The sequence below is a fragment of the Sebastes umbrosus genome, chromosome 17, assembly GCF_015220745.1.
Source record: "Sebastes umbrosus isolate fSebUmb1 chromosome 17, fSebUmb1.pri, whole genome shotgun sequence".
Lineage (NCBI taxonomy): Eukaryota > Metazoa > Chordata > Actinopteri > Perciformes > Sebastidae > Sebastes > Sebastes umbrosus.
The window spans coordinates 29,294,168-29,312,941 of NC_051285.1; the positions used below are offsets into that span (position 1 = coordinate 29,294,168).

The 18,774-nt window shown below is 44.2% G+C and overlaps 1 protein-coding gene across 4 annotated transcripts in view; it reads right to left on the reverse strand.

Annotated features, from left to right (window-relative positions):
• The window catches only part of robo3 (roundabout, axon guidance receptor, homolog 3 (Drosophila)), an 85,105-nt gene that overhangs the window by 39,043 nt on the left and 27,288 nt on the right, over nt 1-18,774 (reverse strand). For all 4 annotated transcript variants that reach the window (XM_037749330.1, XM_037749333.1, XM_037749332.1 and 1 more), the window contains exons 3-6: nt 3,567-3,724; nt 2,663-2,783; nt 1,414-1,552; nt 892-1,019 (exon numbers count right to left, since the gene is read on the reverse strand). In XM_037749330.1, coding sequence (XP_037605258.1) covers nt 892-1,019; nt 1,414-1,552; nt 2,663-2,783; nt 3,567-3,724 — 546 coding nt within the window. The remainder of the gene's footprint in view (nt 1-891; nt 1,020-1,413; nt 1,553-2,662; nt 2,784-3,566; nt 3,725-18,774) is intronic.

Genomic DNA, 18,774 nt, shown 5'->3' on the forward strand with positions numbered 1-18,774 from the left:
CATGTGCATGTGAGTGTGTATATGTGTGCTGTGTCTGTTTGTCAGTGCATGCATGTGGATATAGTATGTGAGCAGATGTCCATACTGGAGCGCCCGCTAACAGAGCTAACTGTTACAGAATATAACTCTAAATATTCCCTTTTATCATCCCAAATGACAGATTTCTCTTGCGAAGGCCCGATTTTATTCCAAATCAATTTCAATGCTTTTTGATCTTGGCTCTCTCTCCAGAGGGATGACGAATCCAGGCTCCAACTTAAAATCCATTTTTTTTCTCCTTCATTTTTCCCCCTCTTATAGTTTCAGTTAACAGCAGGCTACCAGTGGCGTAATATGGGGAGTTTCAACCAGCAACAATGTCCGTCTGGCTTTCTCTATTCACTGATTGTTCTGACTTCTTATTGGGCGATGTGGTATAAACATCTTGGACATTGATAATAACACTTATGCTTAAAGAGGAAACTGACTTGATGGCAAATCTTTTGCAAAAGCTACCAAATGTAATCCATTCGAAGAAAGAGTGAGTTAACGAGAAGTGAAATGAGAGTAAGCTGGTGCTTTGTGATGCATCACAGCAAAACTGTCCATCTGTGCAAATAATGTACTCATGTATTCAGTGTTAAAATCTAATGTTCTGCAGAACATCAGAGAGGAGGAATGCCTCCACTGAAGTTTACAATTATTCACACAAAATATTAAATGAAATGAGTCTGCAAATCCACTCGTATTCATCCTCAAATTATAACAAGTACATCATGACTGTGCAGCCAGCTGGCGCTGTCAGTAACCGTCGCCGGAATCTCAGCTGATTGACCAACAAACTGAATTCAAAATGGAAATTTCAGGGGTGACATTTTATTAAAATATTTGGTATGCATGCCCGCGTCTTACCGTGCACTTGCAGGGCGCCCGATGCCTCGGCTTTGCCCACGCTGTTCTCCGACACGCAGGTGTAAGTGCCCTCGTCTTCACCTCGCACCTGGGTCAGACGCAGACTGTTGTCGCTGCGGATCTCAAATCTGGAAAGACATCGACACACAAGACTTGTTGTCTATTACACCACCTAAACATCTTCTCTGCAAAAACGTGTTTTTGTTTTGTTATTTTGTTCGCTTAAAGCGAGGGTGGGTGATGTGTTTTAGAAACATTGTTTTGTTATATTAGTTGAAATTCTCATGACATCCCGAACAGCAATCAATAAATAAAATGCTCTGACAAAAAAAGAAAAAGAATCTGGTATCTGTGGGTCGCAGGACTGTAACATACATGCACACAGTTGCTCTCCACTCGGAAGCTGTTATTGTATATTATCAGTGAAATGAGCAGAAATGTAATATGTTGCTAAGGAACACCCTGTTCCAGTGGCCACCAGCACATGTCGTTGCCATGATGATACCAGGGTGGTAGCCGTACCTGCCCCGGGGCAACTCTCCCTCCTCTCTCCGCCAGCGGACAGTCGGAGTCGGGTCTCCGTGCACCTCGCAGAAGAAGTCGACCGTATCGTCTGCCAACACCACCTGGTTCACCGGCTGTTTGGTGAACACTGGCCTCTCTGAAATTAGACGGAGACAGAGGATGGAGAGAGGATTAAACATGCTGGTGGTACTAAACCTAAATGACTCCTCCAGGGTAATTAGATTGTTGCAGCAGCAGAGACTGTGAGATAGAAGAGGATAACACAAATAGTGACCACCGAGGGAATAAATTGTGAAAACTAAAACCAATTCACCAACTAAACACGGTAACATTATTAAAACATTGATAGAGTTACAGGTGCATCACCAGAGACATTATGTCCAGAGAGACTCTTATCATGATCATAATCCCTGTTAGAAATGGTGATAGCCTGGAGAAATTAGTGCAGATGTGCACTGGTGATTATCTTGCAAATTGCACGGATGGTAGTAATATTAAATATAAGGAAAGCCATGCATTTTCAGAAACCATACATTGATAAATTATGCGGTACACACACTGGGTTAAGGTTCGCTGTTGCACAACAACGTGCAAAATGAGCAGCATCTGCGTGGTGGTGCGGAGGAGGTTGGGGGTGGGGGGGGTTTGGTGGGACTGCAAAGAAAAATATCAATCTTCTATCTGTTTCCTGGGATCAATACACACTTTGAGAACGCCTATATGCTGCTGCAGAGAAGCAGAGAGAAGGAATAGAAGCAGAGAGGTCAAGAGAGCAACGCTGAGGGCAGCTGGGAGGGAAACATCCACCTTCTGCTCCAACAACATCAGACTGAACAGCCCGAGAGACAAGAAACCCAGAGAAAGGAAGAAAACAGGAGACTTGTGCTTTGCAAAGCTAACTATAAGAACCATTACAACCTTCTCATTAGAGTAACTTCTCCACAGGATTATTAAATGTCCTTTGCTAATTTATGGTAAAGGACATTTATTAAAGTCCAATACTTTTTTTACAAAGTCAAATAACTCCAGTTTACACTATTTACACTGTAATCTGAATATATTTTATCACTGTATAACCTTGACCAGGATTATTTGAAGGTAAAGATCTTTGCATCTGAAATATGTGTTTGTGTAATTCAAGAATAGCCATGTTTGGAAGTTGTAATGATGATGATAACAACTCAGATTACTATATTACCCATATGTTTCATTTCCCATCAGTACTATCAAAGGGACCATGACTCACCAAACACCACCAGCTCAGCAGGATCGCTGTCTTTCTCTCCAACCATGTTGGTTCCAACACACACGTACATGCCAGCATCACTTTTCCTGGTGTTGGAAATCATTAATTTGCCTCCTCGCATCTGAAAATGAGGAGCAAAAGGAGGAGAAGAGGGGAAGGAGAGAGGAACAGAAAGAGATGGATGGAAAGGTAAGCAGAGGGGGAAGGGGAAGAGGAGAGGAGGAGGAGAGGTGGTGGTGGAGGGGATGAAGAGAAATGGAGAGAGGTTGGAAACAGGATATTGAGGCGTGTTAGTCCGGAGCGAGGCCACTCGGTCATGTTCAGTGTGTGATGACAGACGGATCCTCTGTTTGACGATGAGCCTCGCTCTGATAACACCACAGAAACATCTTCCACCGCTCACTTTGTAGATGCATTGATTAATGTTGGCGTATAGCGTGCACACACACACATGTATGCTCCTGAATAGCAGGTTTACATGTCTGCTTTTATTGTATTGTGACGTTTGCACATTCTAGAAGGTGTTCCTCTGAAGAAGGATTCAATTAAACAACAATCAATGCAGTTCAATAGTGATGCTGCTTTTCACTTATCGACAATGATGGAACTGGACTGATTCTTAATCAGGGCTTCTCATCAAAACTCTAAATGATTGATTGGTCAGTGGATGATGAAAAAAAAAAAACATTGGAAGATCACTTGAAAAATGAACTTAACTTGTGTGACCCTAACGCCACAACAACTCATCATTTGTCCAAACAAAAAGTTAAAAAAGCACAAATTAATAAGTCCAACAATATTTATATAAAATAAAATAAGGGGGAAAGAAAATCAGCAGTTCAGCTGTTTCCAGTTCAAATCACTGATTTCGTGATCCTTCTATAACGTCTATAGGGAAACTTACAGTGATCCTCTCATCTCGGTCGTTGACCCGGATGTTGTTTCTCTTCCAGGAGATGGTGGGCTCAGGGTGACCTCTGGGGGGGATACACTCCATGACGGCCGGCTCGCCTGCTGCTACCACCACATCGCTGGGCGTTTGACGGAAGTCGTCTCTCAGAACTGGGGAAAAGAAGAAGAAGAGACATGGTTAGAGTATGTGTGAGCTTCTTTGTTGATGATACTGTCTTTTATCTGACTATGCATGCGTGGATCCTGTTGACTTTGTTGGCCTTCCAAAAGACACAACATGAATGCCAAACAGGTGCAAATCACAAATTAGGATCATCTCTCACTGTTTGACTGAGCTGGATAACACAAAGCATGACAGGACATTGCTATTGATACTGTGTGAGATTGATTCCTAGTTCGGCAGTCACTTGCCAGATCGTCTAGTGTTTTGCCGCCTAGCTTTTTTCTTTGTTTTGCCTGACTAACTCTGACTTTCCTGTTTGCCTGCCCCTCATCAGGTTTGTTCACCTGTTTGGACGGATTTTCTGGTACTGAACTTTGCCTGCCTTACCAAGTAAAAGCTGAACTTTAATGTCAAACTGCCTCCTTGTTGTGCATTTGGGTTCCATTCTGCCAGTTTCATTACATGCTTTACACAATGACCTCAGATAAATCAATGATATCAACTGCAGGAAGCCACACTAAATATAATCCAGAATATAACTCCCTCTCTTTAGCTTTACTGGAGTCTCTTCATAAAACATTAGAGAGCCTCATTTACTTCCAAATGCATCCCTCTGTGGTCGACATCTTGTGCCTGTGACCTGAAGGCACTGGAGTCTCTAAAACCCTGTGACCTCTCAGATTACAGGTGTGGAGGGTGGACCAGGAAGAGACCAAAGCCATGCAGGCCTGCAGGCTAAGTCTGGCCTCAGCCACTCCAGGGACTCACAACGGGGATAAACTAATGAGCTGGTTTCTTTGGCATTCCTATCTGGACCCGAACGTATACCCAAAAAAGACGCCATAGCTCATCTGAAAAGGAGCTCCCCCCTAAAATCCCTTCTCACATCACAATCTATCCCGGGCATTTATTAAGTAACGTCTGAAGTCGAGAAGCAACTCTTTCAAAATAGCACTTGAGGAGTATCAAAGTTCTACCCTCAAATATTCTACAAAGTTCTCTTTGAAGGTATGGGAAGATACGAGATCACGGAGTTGGTGGATGATTAATTGATGCAAGAGGAGAGTATGGCTGATTTGCATACTGTCTTACATTATATTGATATATCTAATTGAGGATATCAATAAGTTATTTCTCCTGAGTGTGCCGAGATCTGCAGGGCTGTTGAGGCCGGCAAAAAGAGAGAAATCAGTTACGCAACCTTAAAAAGGGTGAGTCATGTCAGAAACTAGCTACAGACTTCACAGACTTTTGAACACCACGACTAAAAAAAGCTGTAAACCTAAACAACCCAACCAACGAAGGCAACGAGTACTAACCAATCAGAGGCACAGTCATTATGCATAGAAAAGTAGCTCATCCATTAAGATTTGAGACTCATTGGGGAATCTTTGAGAAAGCCCTACAAGCTGATCTCTACATCCAAGAGCATCAGTGAGTTGACGGATTGAGTACATATTGGCCTTTACACTATGTAAGTATGATAGCCTGTACTTCTGCTGAGGTGAGTTACAACACAAGTCATTTCTACATGAGCAATATGTACTGTAAGTACAATAACTTCTTGAGGTGAATCATTACTATTACTCTTTCCACTCCCATTCATCCCTGAGGAAAAAGATCCCTGTAAAACCTGATTCATTTCTCATGTATTTGATTCAAAGAAGTCTTCAGTAGCATGAACAGTACAAGTGCTCTGTTTACTGAAAATTAATAGAATACAGAAGGGGTTTCTAAGCTCATATTCCCATGTATGTGAAGCCTTGAGGACCAAGTAAGCAAACAGAGGAGGCCTCATCTGATTAATGACACAACTCCCCCAATGACAGCACAGGACGTTACCATTATCATCATCATCATCCACATATCTATGTGTCCATCCATTCATCCATATAGCATCGCTTACTTCTGACATGTCTTTATCTGAAATACCTGGGTTTGTATGGGAAATGCATTGTATCTCAATGTCAGGCTGTACGGCCCAAAGTCTAATTTCTCTTCTTGTCAAGATAGTGCGGCGTCCTCTTTGAATGAGGGTGAACGTGGGCGTGTATGTGAGGAGATAAATCAGCCTGTTGTGTTTGTAATCAAGGTCACGTCAGCGTTTAAGGGGGATATTTTTCATTTCCTCATTAGCTATCGGAGCCTGTGCTTGCCTTCGCTCTGATAAAAGACAACGTCTACGCGATTCATTGTGGGCTTCTGAACCACTATGTTGTTGTCTTCTTTTATCTGTTCCTCTTATTGCCACTTACGGCTTTAGTCAGACCCGTATCCTGATGGCCAATTACTTAGAGCATTTGAAGCACTCCAAATCCCATTGGCCCTCTCCATTCCTGGAATGATATGCCAAACCACACCCCTGACCTTATCTCTACCTGCTGCTGACATTTCTCCCAATCACTATTCACAGCAGATTACTAAACCCTGACTAAATTGTTCAGCAACCTGTCCCATCACGCAAAGCGAGGAGGGAAATAGGGCAGCGCGTCGCTCCCCAGGTCTGAATTACCATGCGGCGGGGTTAAAGGACCGCCGCAATGACCTGTCACACACCGTTCTGAGATCACGGCTCCAGGGGGGCCCCTGATCTTTTCCATTCTGCCCTCCGCACTCTTCACATCTGAAGCGAAAAGAGGGTGTCTAGAAGTTTATTAGGCACTGGCAATTACCCAGGAGGCCCTTTGGGGCCCATATTAAGTGGGTGCACTTTGACCCTTTCTTTAAACCCCTTCAACAAAGCCAGAGTAATCCCCACCACTGGGCCTGAACGCTGTGCTTTAATCAGAGCACAGACACACAGTAACACACAGGCCAAGAGATAAGGACCACAAGTGCATAGATTTGAAATATAGATGATTGGAATTGAAATCCTGAAAATGTATAATGCTTCACCCGCTCTGACACGTACAACTAGAGTCGGACATGACGATATAAACCATAACATGATATATGTCTACCAGTTTGCCATCTAAAGTATCAATATGTTTAAAAGCTCCGTATTTACATCTTTAAAGCTCTTGTTATTGGGCTCAACTGGAGGTAAGCAGTTGTGGGAAATATGTTTTGGGGGTTTACAGGATTTTTGCATATTATCATTATGTCATTTTATGTATCAACTGTTTCGAAAGCTGCAACAATGGATCAATGAATCGATTAGTCAATGAAAAGAAAACTAAAAGGGAAAAAAATTAAACTATTTTGATAATAAATTAATTGTTTTTGTCATTGTTCAAGCAAAAATGCCCAAATATTCTCTGGTTCCAGCTTCTCAAATGTGTCGTCTATGATAGTAAACTGAATATCTTTGGGTTTTGAACTGTTATATAAATAGCAGTAGGGAATTTTAACAAGCATTTTTTATTCTTTTCTGACATTCTGTAGACAAGTTGCAACCCTAATTGTTTCTCAATACTATTTCACAACACATATAGGTCGATGTTACGATATAAAGTCAGGTATATCACGAGAGGGGATTTCATCGTCTGCTCCTAAACACAACCGCGTCTACGTCTTGACAACAATACAGATCAGATCATCTATAAACATCTTAGTTTCTCAGTCTGTGACAGGTTTCTGGCAGCCTGTATCTTTACACAACGACAAGCACATTAGTCACACAAAAACAAACGACACCCGTCTGCATGTAGCATTTATCAGCTTGTGACGTACACTGATGGATTTGCGAATTGCAAATTTCACTGAATCATTACAAAAATTAAAAACCCACGAGAGCAGCTAATCTATTCTACGCCAAACAAAGTGTGTTCTTGTATGTTAGTAATATTTATATGTGACCACTAGACTCCTGATTTACCACCGTGTGCAAAGCACCACGACCCTGTTGTATATCAGGGCATCATTTGAGCATTTAATTGGACATAAAAAACACCTTTGGGGTGAGCGCAGGCTCACTTTTAATTAAATGGCTTTATCGCTGTCATTAATGTTCCAAGGGCTACATGTGTGTGTGTGTGACAGCACCCCCAATAAATATTCAGATGGCAGAGAGAGAATGACGGATAGTCCCCTGGCAGGCAGAGCAAAGTGAGGGATGGAGGGGAGGGGATCAGGAACAGCGTCCTTGGGTTGCAGCTCTGTTGTGGGGGGGACTGAGCCGGTCATCCGTCTATCCGTCTATCCGTCTATCCGTCTATCCGTCAGCTTACATCTTGTCCCGACAAGAAGCAATCTGCTTTGGTGTGAACGCACGCTAATACACACCGATGTTTGTGCTCTTTGCCCCGGTTCATACGTCATTCTTATCCCTTTTTCTCTGTGCTCTCTGTAGGTGTAGCGCAGTCCCCAAGGCAATATCTGCCCAGGCCCTTGGGCCCAACAGGGGCCCCCATCAGAAGCCACCTTCCATCAGCTACTCTCATTATCCAGAGTGGACCCCCTCCGATCCCTATCAACCATTACAGCCCGCACAGGATATTGTGTGTGTGTGTGTGTGTGTGTGTGTGTGTGTGTGTGTGTGTGTGTTGTGGTAACAGGAGGGTCTGGAGAGGATGGAGGGGAGGCGGGGGTCTCACAGTTGGAGACAGATGTCCACGCTGCCTTTAAGCACCCACCGCCTCCCCACCCCACCCAATACAAACACAGACACTGGCGCAGATACGCTGCACGGCAGCTGTAGCAGCAAATACAGCAAAGCACTGTCTACATCCAATATCACCAGCTCAGTCCAATATACAGGCTGACTGGAGACTGCAGTGTGCCAACACACACAAACACACTGTCAAGAAGCCCTTACCATTTCTTTATCAACCTTTTCTGACAGCTGACCTCAAACGTCGTCCCTTCTAAAAAATAAACCAACAACTTGGTTTAAATTGCATTTCTCTCATGGTGCTGTCATTTAGCTCTTTGGCCTGAGAGTATTTTATGGCCTTGAGTAAATGGCATAACATGGTTTAGCTCTCGGGGAAACGGTCACATAGCCAACGGCGAAACTGAGCCGGTGCTAAAGCTAAATGAAGGGGAATCACAGCGACAGGGCATTTCAATTACTCCCTCCGTGAGTCCAGAGGGGTCACCTTCTCGGCTCGACTGTTCCCGCCCGCCCTTCACGTCAAGCACACGATCGCATAACCTGTTCATCAATGTCTGATGCATTCTCTCCCCTTAATTTTATTCCCTTTTTGTCCCTTAGCGTGTCCACTGGTGTAGCCATTTAGGCCACCATCACTGCTGCTTGGTCCTGTCAGCTGAGTCCATTTAGCAACCACAAAAGCAGCCTCGACCCCACCCATCCATCCCCAGTACCCTGAGCCCTCCCACCCATGCTGCCAGCAAACCTGAGCTGATGGTTGAAAAGCAGTTGGTCCCATTAGTCCCAACGGCAAGAGCATGAAAAATGGTTTCCACGCATAGTAGGGATGCACACATTTATCGGCTGAATGCGGTATCGGCTGACATTCGCCGTGTCGGCAAATAAGATGACGTTCGCCGATGGTATAGTGGCTGATGTTAATCCGTTGTGTTGCATCAATTTTGTGCCGGCTAAATGTTGTGTTGCTTATTTGCTGATTCAGAGAAGAAGCCGCTGGCTGGACACGACTCTGACGGCGGGTCCCGTGTGTCGTGTTCAAGCGTGTTTTTTCTTTACAAGTAAAGGTGAAAGAAAAAGTCGGCCTGTGGGAGTATTACACCGTCTCAGAGAAAGATCAGCGACAAGTATGTTGTATTCAATGAAGAATTAAGCAGTAAAACAACAATATATGGTGAAATGCAGTGGTCAAATTTCATGTATGTACCTGTATGTATATGACAATTATAAAATAATAGCCCAGAATTTTGCTATTGACCGTACAGGGTGAGGGGAATGTTTAGAGGACCTCCTTTTTGTGTGGTTATTAGTGAGGAGATCAGGCGTTAAAGTGAAAATGGGTTAGATAGAGTTTACCAACATGATCCTGACCAGAGGTTGACAGAAAATCTCTGCAATACAAACTCACCTTAACGTGAAAGCCCTGGCAAACCTCAGGAAAACCAATTATGAGCCACCGCGCTCAGACAACTTTGAGATGAAATCCACAAATCACTGTGATGCATTACAGGCAGATTATAAACCTGTTATCAGCATTGATAAACCTCTTCTTACAACATGATCAGCAAATGACATTCAATTTAATATTCATGTCATGCTCTGATACTGTTTATGTGTTACCATCGTAGCTACGTTATGTAAAATACTGCCCAAAAATATGATAAAATATGAGACCATCAGCCACCAGAGCTGCTGAGGAAAAAATAGATGGGGTTATCTGTCAAGGTGCGACATTTCATGGCTTTTTAAGCGCTCATAAATGCCCGGGCCTGGCCCCTCCACGGTGTCTTGTCACACCCAGACGTGTTGGAAGGGGGATGGGGGGGGGGGCTAATACTTGGCAGCAGTGTAGTCTGCAGCCAATATGACCGTGGGCCCCACATGCAGCAGTGGGGCAGCACAGGAGGCACTCATTATCAGCCACACAGACACTAGAGGGGGGCTCATGGGAGGGGGGGTTGTTCTGTCTCTGTGTGTGTGTGCGTGTGCGTGTGCGTGTGCGTGTGTGTGTGTGTGCTATAATATGGCCCAAAGCATGCTGAAGAACACGGGTTGAGGATGATCAGGCCAACTAACACGGAGCTGCAATCATGTGACGATAAGATTCTATGTTTAAACTGGCTCATGCTTTACGTTTAGGATGCACGCTACACAGAGCAGGTGGTAAATATTATGTAAGTTCTATAGAAATGACGGGGAGTTAGTGAGTCTCACAAGGTGCATGATAGAAACCGCAGACGCTGCTGTGCTGCCTCCAACCAGGAAGGGGAGACAAGGACTGATTCAGATGAGTTTCTATCTTCTTGGTGAGAGATGTCGACATCTGGACTTTTCTAACTAAGCCGGAGTTATCAGCCATGCAGTTGTTGTTGGTGAAATGTGAAATTGATAAATGTCAAAGGAGGGATGCCTGCGGGGCCGGGATGCCCCGGTCGACAGTCGCACCGGGAGCAGGGGGACCCGTCCCTCCCCGGCCGTGAGAGAGGGCGCAGCGAGCCCTTTGTCCACGGCCCCGGGAAGCACCTTCGCCCCGAGCCTTTCCAAGCCGACCTAGAGCCGGACGCGGCGCACCACCTCGTATGCGGGACTCCCCAGCCTGCCGTGTGTCGCTCACACCCTCCAGCTGGCTGTTAACGAGGGTCTTTTGGCACAGAGAAGTACTCGTATTGGTACTCGGTATCGGAGAGTACCCAAATGTAAGTACTTGTACTCGGTCTGAAAAAAAGTGGTATCCCTAATCAAAGGTTCCGTTCACGCAGCAGCTACACAAAGGTTTCAATGCCTCATTTTGCCTTTCCCTCAAAATACTCAGTACAATCAACATCAGCTGCTGCTGTATACCCCACACTAGCAACCCTATCACTGGATAGGCAACATCAAAATGATTCCACCGCCCCAACCTCCACACCGGATTTACACATGTAGGCTACTTCAAATGAATATGATTGTGAATTAATCCTTTTAAAAAATGTATAAAGTAATGCTGTGATATCATAGACTCAGGTAGACGTTACTCCTCTATATCTTTACATAGACAATAGTTGATGATATATTAACGCTGTGATACAGTACAGAGAACCTTTAAGTAACGTATATAGGTTCATCTGGTTCATCCAGGTAGTTGAATCCATGAAGACACAGATAAAGTAAAAGATAATTAAAGAAGAAATATTATTGGTACTTTTGAAACGATGAATGATCAATGACTTTTCGAGCAATAAGCCGCCCTCACACTTTACTGTGTGTATGTCTACAGAGCTTTTAGAGGTCTTGGCTATAACCTTCCATCATCCTGCTGGGCTCCTCACCCATCTCCCTTCCTTCCCCCATCACACGGTGCACACACTCAAACAGAGTAGAACCAGCCTGAGGCATTGCCAAGCCCATTTGATTGAAATAGCCATATTTCAAGTCAAGAGTGAGGCTGTATTAAAATACTACTCGCAGGCAAAACCTGCCCCTAAACCCAACCTCTCCTATTAACCTGCTGCTACAGAATGGATGTGCACAGACACAGATAAAACCAGTCCGCTGTAAACATGTGTACATTCAAACACACACCAACACCAACTTTCTCCTCATTCCCGTGTAAATCCTTCCAATCTCCCGGCGTGGGGAGTGTTCACCTATGTGTGGCTCAGCAGCAGGTTCCCATCCCATTTGTGAGCCGGTGCTGCTGCTGCTGCTGCTCCGGCTGTGCTCACCCACCCAGCAACCTGGAGGTTAATCCACCGCAAACCTTCACTGGCATGCCATGTTGGCCTCCGTGTGTGTGTGTGTGTGTGTGTGTGTGTTTTTCTGCCAATTTTTCATCTATGTTTCATCTCTGCAATTCCTGATGGGATACACATGACTCCCCCCCCGACCCCTGACAGCCTGCAGACCAAACTCAGCAGAGTACGGACTGTGTAATTCTCTGGGAATTAAAAGTCACATTGTGGCTCCTCTGCTCTCGGCTTTTCCTCCAAGAAAGCCGACTGGTAGGAAGAGAGACATCCTTCAAACAGAGAGCCTGGTTAGTGCTACAAGCATCCGCCCTGCTGAAGGGCCCTTGGGCAAGACCATGATTTGTTTCCTACCGCAGGGTGTTGTGTCGTGTAGCTGACCCTGACTTCTGACCTCCTGCAGTGAGGAGAGAAAAAAAACAATTTCCTTGCGCGGATCAATAATATCACATTATCAAAACGCTGTGTTTAAGATTTATTTCTGCCTCTCTTTAGTCTCTTAACGGGAGCTGGTGATAAACAGTGAAGGCTCATGACCTCTGAGGAGGAAAGCTATGTGAGAGGGAGTTCAGTCGAGGTGAACGGTTGTTCCATGTTCAGTCCGTGTCAGATCTATCAGCTTAATGAAGCTGTGTATTTATTGGTTTATCTTTTGGAGGATTTTAGTCCAAAAGTTTTTATGTTTGATGAATATTTTTGGATTGATACCATAATCTCCCAGACACAGATGTTATGAACTTGCCCCTGCGTGAGTCTCCTCTTTAATTGAAACTAGCATATATCCTTTAGGGGAGCAAATGTATGCCTCTCTCACGGACACTACGGTGTAAAAATGACACAGATAGAAACATGTCTCTTGAAATTACCCCAGCGATTCATGAAATATTCAAACTGTTTGGCAACACTTAATTCAGCTTGAGTGGCTCCCTGCTCCTCGTAAAGCTGAATAAATTATCAGGTGAAGCCGTGCACGCCTGATTGACAGGCTCATAAAAACGGCTTCTACCCTTTTGACAAAGAACAATCTGTCAGTGAAACCACACAATTTGAAGTGTTTTTTTTTTGCTTCAGTTGGAAATGCACCATGCCTTTAGATACGGAGGAAAAGACGAGATGAAACAGCATGTTGGAGGGATTTTTTTTTTCTTTTTTTTTGGCAAAAACAAGCCAGTCGAGAGATTCAGAGAAAAAAAAATCTGGACCGCATGCTAAGAAGGGGAGGAAGAAGAGGAGGGGGATTTGCAATCATGCACACCCATACCCGCACTTAATCTGATTGTAATTCAGGCAATATGTCCACCGATGAGTGATATGGAATATGAGGTGTGGAGAGTGCCATGTGTTGCACCATAAATAGAAACACGTACATGCAGACCGATATGGCCGGTGTGAAGGGTTAAACAAGGAGAAGTAATGTATGCATGGCATTGCTAAGGAGAGCCAAAACAACAGCGACAAAGCTCCAACAGCCTCCACCTATAACACCCACCCCAAGACCCCGAGGGCCCCCCTCAACAATACCATTACAGAGGTGGTCGGGCTCCTGTGTGTGGTCAGCTAATAAAGCAATTGTCTGGACCTGAAAAGAGGATTACTTTAATCTAGTAATGGCCGGCGTCGTGCAGCCTATAGCAGCAGGGTAAGAGGGTCACTGGGATTTTCTGAGAAGCCCATTGTAAGGCAACTCCCCCCCCCCCATCACCCCACCAACCCGCCTGCCCTCAGCTGACCCTCCCGCCCAATCAAAGCTACTGTAGCTCACCCATCTGGAAAACCAGAAACACTCTTTAACCTGACCTCCAGGAGAACGGGGTGGACAGAGGCGCCTACAGACAATGGGTGCCCCCCCCACCCAACACTCACACACACTACCCATTAATTATTGACCGCCACGGTGGGATGGAGATGGTGGCGACGAGCACCTCCAAGAATTCCACTCCAACAATGTGAAGTGAACTTTTAACGGGGTGATTTAGGTCGTGTTCACAGTCAGACCGACTGCAGCGCTACGTCATGAAGCACAGCTCATTCACTTCAATGAGACCACGGCACTGGAAGAACAAACACAGGCCTGTCAAGTATTCCCATTCCTAGGAGAATATTTTGTTAACAATGTTGTACATCCCAGTCATTGAGAGGGAGGAGAGATGACCTGATAGATTTATAAATCCTGTCTCATAGTATTCTAAATCCACGTGCAGTGTTTTAGTATTAACAACACAGTCACTTGCATTGTTTTTCGCCCAGTGTTGTCTTTGTGATGAAAGCTTATTGTGTGATCACATACAGTAGTATGATGTTGAATTTGCTGCACATGTTGATAACAGCTTGTTCTTGTATTGGTGGAAAAACAGGCCGATTTATTTGCTGGGAGATGGCAAAAAAGAAAGGCAGGAGAACCTTGACGGTTACTTGTAACCAGGGTCTGAAATTAGCGGGTAAATTGTTGGCAGTGGCGTGTGAAATCATCAGGACATCTGTCGCTTTGGCATGCAGGGAAAACGCTGGTGATGGAATAGAGAACCGTAGTTATCCACTTTCTTGGCATCTCATGCCTCCATGACCATCGATTCCTCTTATTGATGATTTCCCACAGTTACGCTGCATCGTGTTTCAGTTTGATTGGGACCGGAGACGCGGCGGAGAGGAAAAAAGTGCTCAACAGCATGGCGCTACTAAACCTGAGGGGACGCACCCTATTTTACCTGATAAAGCGACACTGTGAACAACACATCTGTGTTGAAATCAGCAGGAGGAGAGTTAGTAACGTTAGCTGTTAGCAGCCGTTAGCAGCACAGTCCTGACTGGTTAAATAACGGAGATACGAACGTTAACGGAGGTGCCATTGAATTATTATTATGAGGCGTTCACGGTCTGCTCAGCAAAATACCATTTGGCGAAGGTAAATTACAACGTTATTATGATGCGTTCAAATGTAATCTCGCAAAAATTAAGTTTTTGGTGAGAAACTGATGTTTTCACATCAATATAAAACAAATAAAAGGGAGGGGATTATGACCTGTTTAACTTCATAACAACTTACCAAGATTTTTTTTTAATCAAAGCAAATATTTAAATAATCATAATCATTTGAATTGTGTTTTTATGCAAATAACCACTATAGATGACAGTTACAAAGTACAGTACTGTGTACAGTACCCTCCCATGCTCAAAAACTAGGACTCCCCTGAGACACGGTGTAATTCGAACACTGTAATTAATTAAAATTGTATTCCTTAATTTAGCGCAGAGCTTTCAAAGGTAGCAGATACAGTTTCTGAGTGGCAGACAAAAACAATACTTGTTTGCCACAGTGGCAGGAAGTGAAGAAAGTTAATTTCAGACCCTGCTTGTAAGTCTGTGAGCAGTTCCCTATGCTTGCTGTCTCACCATCTCGTAAGTTGTGTCAATTTTGTCAGCAGTGTATCTTGTTGTTTGCACACACACACACACACACACACACACATACACACACAGCCCTGTCATTTAACTTGTGTGCGGTTTCATTGTTGGGTCGCTGGCGTTGACACTGTCCACTATCCCTGCCGGCGAGGTGCCCGAGAGGTGAAGAAGGTGAATAGTCTCTCTGACATCAGCGGCTTCCTGTTGGAGGAGAGCCAATTTCCCCCATCAGCTGTCCCTGTCTGCTAATGCAACTTATGGCCGAAGCCCAACCAATGCCGCAGTTCTCCCTGTCAAACATACACTGAATGTGTTCACATAGCTGGAGCAGATGGCCGGGCCTTGTTTTCTGCCTCGTGCCCAGCACACTCTTTACCCTGCTAGGGTGCCGTTCCTGTTCATACCCCTGCACTGAAAGGGGAGGAGGTGACGGCGGTGCAACCGGGGGGAGGGAAGAGCAACAGTTCCAATTTTCCACCCTGTCAACAAACTCCAAAAACAGATGGATCTTGGAGCAGAAATCCATTTAGCTCCACTTGAATGACTTAAGCCCCCATTCGCTGACCTTTTAGAACTCCGAGGTGGGAGTGCGTCTTAAGGAGAAATGAATCTTGTACAAATACACACGCAAGTAGAAATCAATAAGCGTTTTCCACAGCTATTTGCCCTCCTATTTACCATGTGCAGACAGGTCAAATATACCTAAATCCCCCTGGAATACCTTTTCTACCACAAAGAGCTGGCGACCAGTATTACTCCGGCCGTACCAAATACTCAAAGGTGAATGCTTCTGTCGATAGAAAAGTTGCAAAGGATCATTTTAGGCGAGAGACTTTGAAACAGCCTCTATCCTGTTATCAGTCAGGGAGACTAGAAAAACTGTGACAGAGATATACGAACTAAAAGCACATCCAACCAGGCTGACATTAAAGGTAAACCAATCTCAACTGAAGATGCTCTTCACATGACAGTAGCAAACTGTCCTAAAATACAAGGGAAGAGCAGAAGCCCCTTATTCATACGCAGTAGGGGACAAAGTCAATTTACATCATGCTAATTTAACATTTCCAAACAAATATGTTTGTCCTTCACTCGGGTTGTCAAGTGGTGGGGTGTCTGACGCTTGCATTGGGGGCATTGGGTGGCTTCATTCACAATACTCTGCCGACCTATATTGTGAATGTAGCTCTCAAACTGTAATCCTTTCTGTTTACTTCTCTCTGATAATTCAGAACTGTTATTCCAGAAATCTTCCATTATTTCCTTTGGAATATCTCTCACTGACATCATTGAAAACGCCATATTGACACGCCGGGTGAGAAAGCTTGACAGGCCAAGCAACAGTAACCAAGTAGGGGAGGGGCTTAGCGAGGGGTGAACTCTACACTAGATTGTCCTGCAATTACATGAAGTTGTTCAGTGATAACAGTGAAATGTCCGTCTACTGCAGCTCCTGCAGCTCCTGCACACTGAGCTCATAAATAACCTCAATCTGTGGTTCAATAAACGCAACGGTTTTTCCCAATAACTCCACTGATTGGTTCAATAGTTGCAATGTGCCGTCCAATTACCACAACAAGTCGAGTAAAGATCATTTTGATTCTTAGAAGGCAATCCCCCGTTTTACTCTGATTTTCCTGCTTAGTAACAACCGGCAACCAGATCCTTCTCCCTCAGTTTAATGTCTAAATGTTTAATGTCCTCCCTTTTCTATCCGCTCTGTAATGACGCTGTGATTGTGTTCCACTGATTCGTTTGAACCCTGTATTGATTGTGTTGGCCCGTCTGTCATTAATGACGCCTGAAACTCCCCAGATGTATCCTGCTTCTTCTGTTATTTGGGATGAATTGATGGATTTCTTTTCAGCTACCCCCTCTGCACGTCTGCACTGCTCATACGAACTGTCTGCCAGATGTCATATCTATCTATACATCTATCTATTTATGGTATGTTCTATTTCCCTGTCATATCTATCTATCTATATATTTATTAGGGGTGGGGAAAAAAATGGATTCACCTATGTATATATTTGCTTCATTTGAGTCTACGCGGAGGTAGAAGGAAGTTACTGTTTTATTATTGTCTGAGTAACGTGATGTCATATCCGCTCCCGTTACGTCACCAAAACAAACAGCAGCCCGCCGCGCCGCTGCGATCCAAGACGATAAAGTAGAAAACATCAGAGGGTCAGCGTGGATACAACCTGAGCCTTCACATGTTAAATCCAGCGTGGTAAACACTACACATCCAGTAAAGGATGGAAACACTTTGGGTTTCACACATTGACAGGAAAAGCAGAGCTAGACAGAGCAGAGCTAAAGCTGCATACTAACTCTGTCACGGACAGGAAACGTTATCGTATGGCGGTAACGTGGCGGTCGAGCCGGCCGTCGCTCTCATCTCCGTGTTCTCTGCATTCAAACGGCCCCGATGGAGCTGACCATGGATGGATAAAGAGAACGGAGCTGACGGGAGAGCTAGACCACCTTGGAGAAGTTAGAGGAAGTAGACACGTGGGACTACGTCTGCTTTTCAAAATAAGGTGTTAACAAAGGGAACTGTATATACAAAATACATCTATGGAAATAAGATTGATGGATTATATTGAGCAGAATATAAAACATGACATGTCCCTAATAAATTACAAAGGAAATACCACTAATCTGTGAGGGAAATGTCTTTATTCTTTGATTTTGGGTTTGCTGGATAAAAAATAATTCCTGTCAATGATCCTGATATATTTGACTTCAGGACATCTCTGTCTACATACATGCTGAAAATCAAACATTTTTACTGGATTAATTTAGATATTTTCCAAAGGAAAAGTCCCTAGAAGTGTATGATTCAACTTATTCCCATGGTCTAGTGTTAAAAAGAGTTAAAAATCGCAATAAATCATAATATCGAGTCACAATACATATCGAATCGGCACCCAAGAATCACGGAGATAGGCGAATCGTCCCAGCCCTACTATCTACAGTATATATCTATTTGTGGTACGTTCTGTCTATTCGCTGTTGCAGCTCATCATTATTGTTGGCTTCTATTTTAGGTGCTGCTGCAGAGAGCTCTGGTTAAAAACATTTAAAGTTTATCCTGGCTCAACTCTTGACCCTGCACAAATCAACCACACGCAGAACAAATTACATGTGGGATCCTTCATGGCATGTTTACCTGACAAACACTGAGACAGAGGAGCAAATAATGTCTGATATGATGAACTCCAGTTCTGCTCCAAAAAGCAGAATAAACTGCGGTGCAGTGTCTTTGTGTCTGATGAGGCTCCCAACTGGACTTCCTGGTTTGTATTTCTGTCTCTAATCTGTACCCTGAGGCGCCGCACACACACACCACACA